At 31.1% G+C, this 1,658-nt stretch overlaps 1 protein-coding gene across 1 annotated transcript in view; it reads left to right on the top strand.

The window, feature by feature from the left end:
* LOC103582931 (ubiquitin carboxyl-terminal hydrolase 24-like) overlaps positions 1-1,658 on the top strand; it is a gene marked incomplete at both ends in the record, with an annotated part of 15,207 nt that overhangs the window by 1,915 nt on the left and 11,634 nt on the right. Inside the window, 2 exons of the mRNA XM_008564389.1 lie at positions 315-446; positions 1,279-1,390. Coding sequence (XP_008562611.1) covers positions 315-446; positions 1,279-1,390 — 244 coding nt within the window. The remainder of the gene's footprint in view (positions 1-314; positions 447-1,278; positions 1,391-1,658) is intronic.

The raw sequence follows: 1,658 nt of genomic DNA, 5'->3' as shown, positions 1-1,658 counted from the left end.
TTTCAAATCAATTGTTTAGTGATATTATCGTTTGAAAAATTAGTAAAAAATCTTATCAGTTGTGAGTTTGTGGTGACTTACTTTCAGATTGCTGAAATTATATTTTACTGACATCTAAAGTCAACTGAATTTGGAATAGATTTGAGATAGCTTCTATGGACTGTCAACTTGGAAAGAGATTTCTCACACATGCTTTGTGTGAAAAAGCATTAAGTAAAGCTATTTTTAAAATTATAAAGTTTTGTTTTGCTTTAATATTGCTTACAGGTATGAATACCTGGAGTTAATTAATTAGCATTATTTCTTTTTTGCAGTATTTAGAAGCGCATCTAAAATTTCTGGCATTTTTCTTGCAAGAAGCTACTCTGTATCTGGGTTGGAATCGTGCCAAGGAAATCTGGGAGTGTCTTGTGACTGGCCAGGATGTTTGTGAATTAGATAGAGAGGTAAGAAGATAGTATTATGGATAAAATAGAACAGAAATAGTTAAATATTTCACTTTTTTGTGCGTGTCACCTTTTTTTGTGTCTCTCTCATATCTTTAATTCTAAACACTTTTCAGTTTACGTGAACATATAAAATAGTATAGGCCAGGAACTGTGAGTGCTGAAAAATATTTTATATAATATGTATTCATGATATAAATAAATGTGTGAGTTCTTTGATGATTTTGATACCATTCTGGGTAAAATACCAAATTTAACCAAGTGAGTACAGATAAAGAATTCTAGGCATGTTTTAGTTTTTTTTCCCTCTCATGAAACTTCATGTTACCAGCTGAAAACTTTGAGTTCCTGTAACGATGTTGCACCCCAGAAACACTGAAGAAGAATCAGTGCCTGGACAGATTTTTAAAACTATAATTAAACAGCTGAAAATAGATTAAACCAGTAACAGAACACCTGCTTTGACACTTTCTAAAAGTGAATATCAGTTTCCTCATCTCTTTTTACAGAATAATAGTAACTACTTCATAGGATTGTTGAAAGGACTATGTGATAATACCTAGCACAGTGCCTAGTACATTGTAAGGCTTAATAATGTTGATGTAAAAACCCAAATATAAAATTGAATGAAAAATATGAATATATATTTTTATTATCTAGGGGAAAGATTGCTAGTAACTGCTTTATTTAGTTTCAGAGTTCCAGGCACTTCAGTTTTGAGTGTTACTTTGGCAATATAAATTTTTGAAGTATTTATCTTTACTCTCCCAATTTGGAATATGTATTTGCCTGAAATGAATTTTAGTTAGAGTAATATTTGTCTTATTTACAGATGTGTTTTGAATGGTTTACAAAAGGGCAGCATGATCTCGAGAGTGATGTTCAGCAGCAGCTCTTCAAGGAGAAAATTCTTAAATTGGAGTCATATGAAATCACTATGAATGGTAGGGAAAACTTAAAATCATTTTTTTCAGTACTTTTAAGTATGAAATTTTATTCTTTTTCCTCTAATCCTACTTCTCAGAAGCAACTAAACAGTTTGGAATATCCTTTTTAGAATTTTCCTTTTATATAGTGACATATTTAGATATATACAAATAAATTTCTTTTTATGTAAGTGGTGTCTTATGATTAATTTTTTTTTTTTTCCATTTTGTCTTTTTTCATGTCCGGCAACGGATCGCAACCCTCAGTGTCGCGCCCGTACCGGAC

Source organism: Galeopterus variegatus, unplaced genomic scaffold (assembly GCF_000696425.1).
Source record: "Galeopterus variegatus unplaced genomic scaffold, G_variegatus-3.0.2 Scaffold18554, whole genome shotgun sequence".
In the NCBI taxonomy this organism is placed as follows: Eukaryota; Metazoa; Chordata; class Mammalia; order Dermoptera; family Cynocephalidae; genus Galeopterus; species Galeopterus variegatus.
This window is presented reverse-complemented; position numbering and strand designations above follow the sequence as displayed.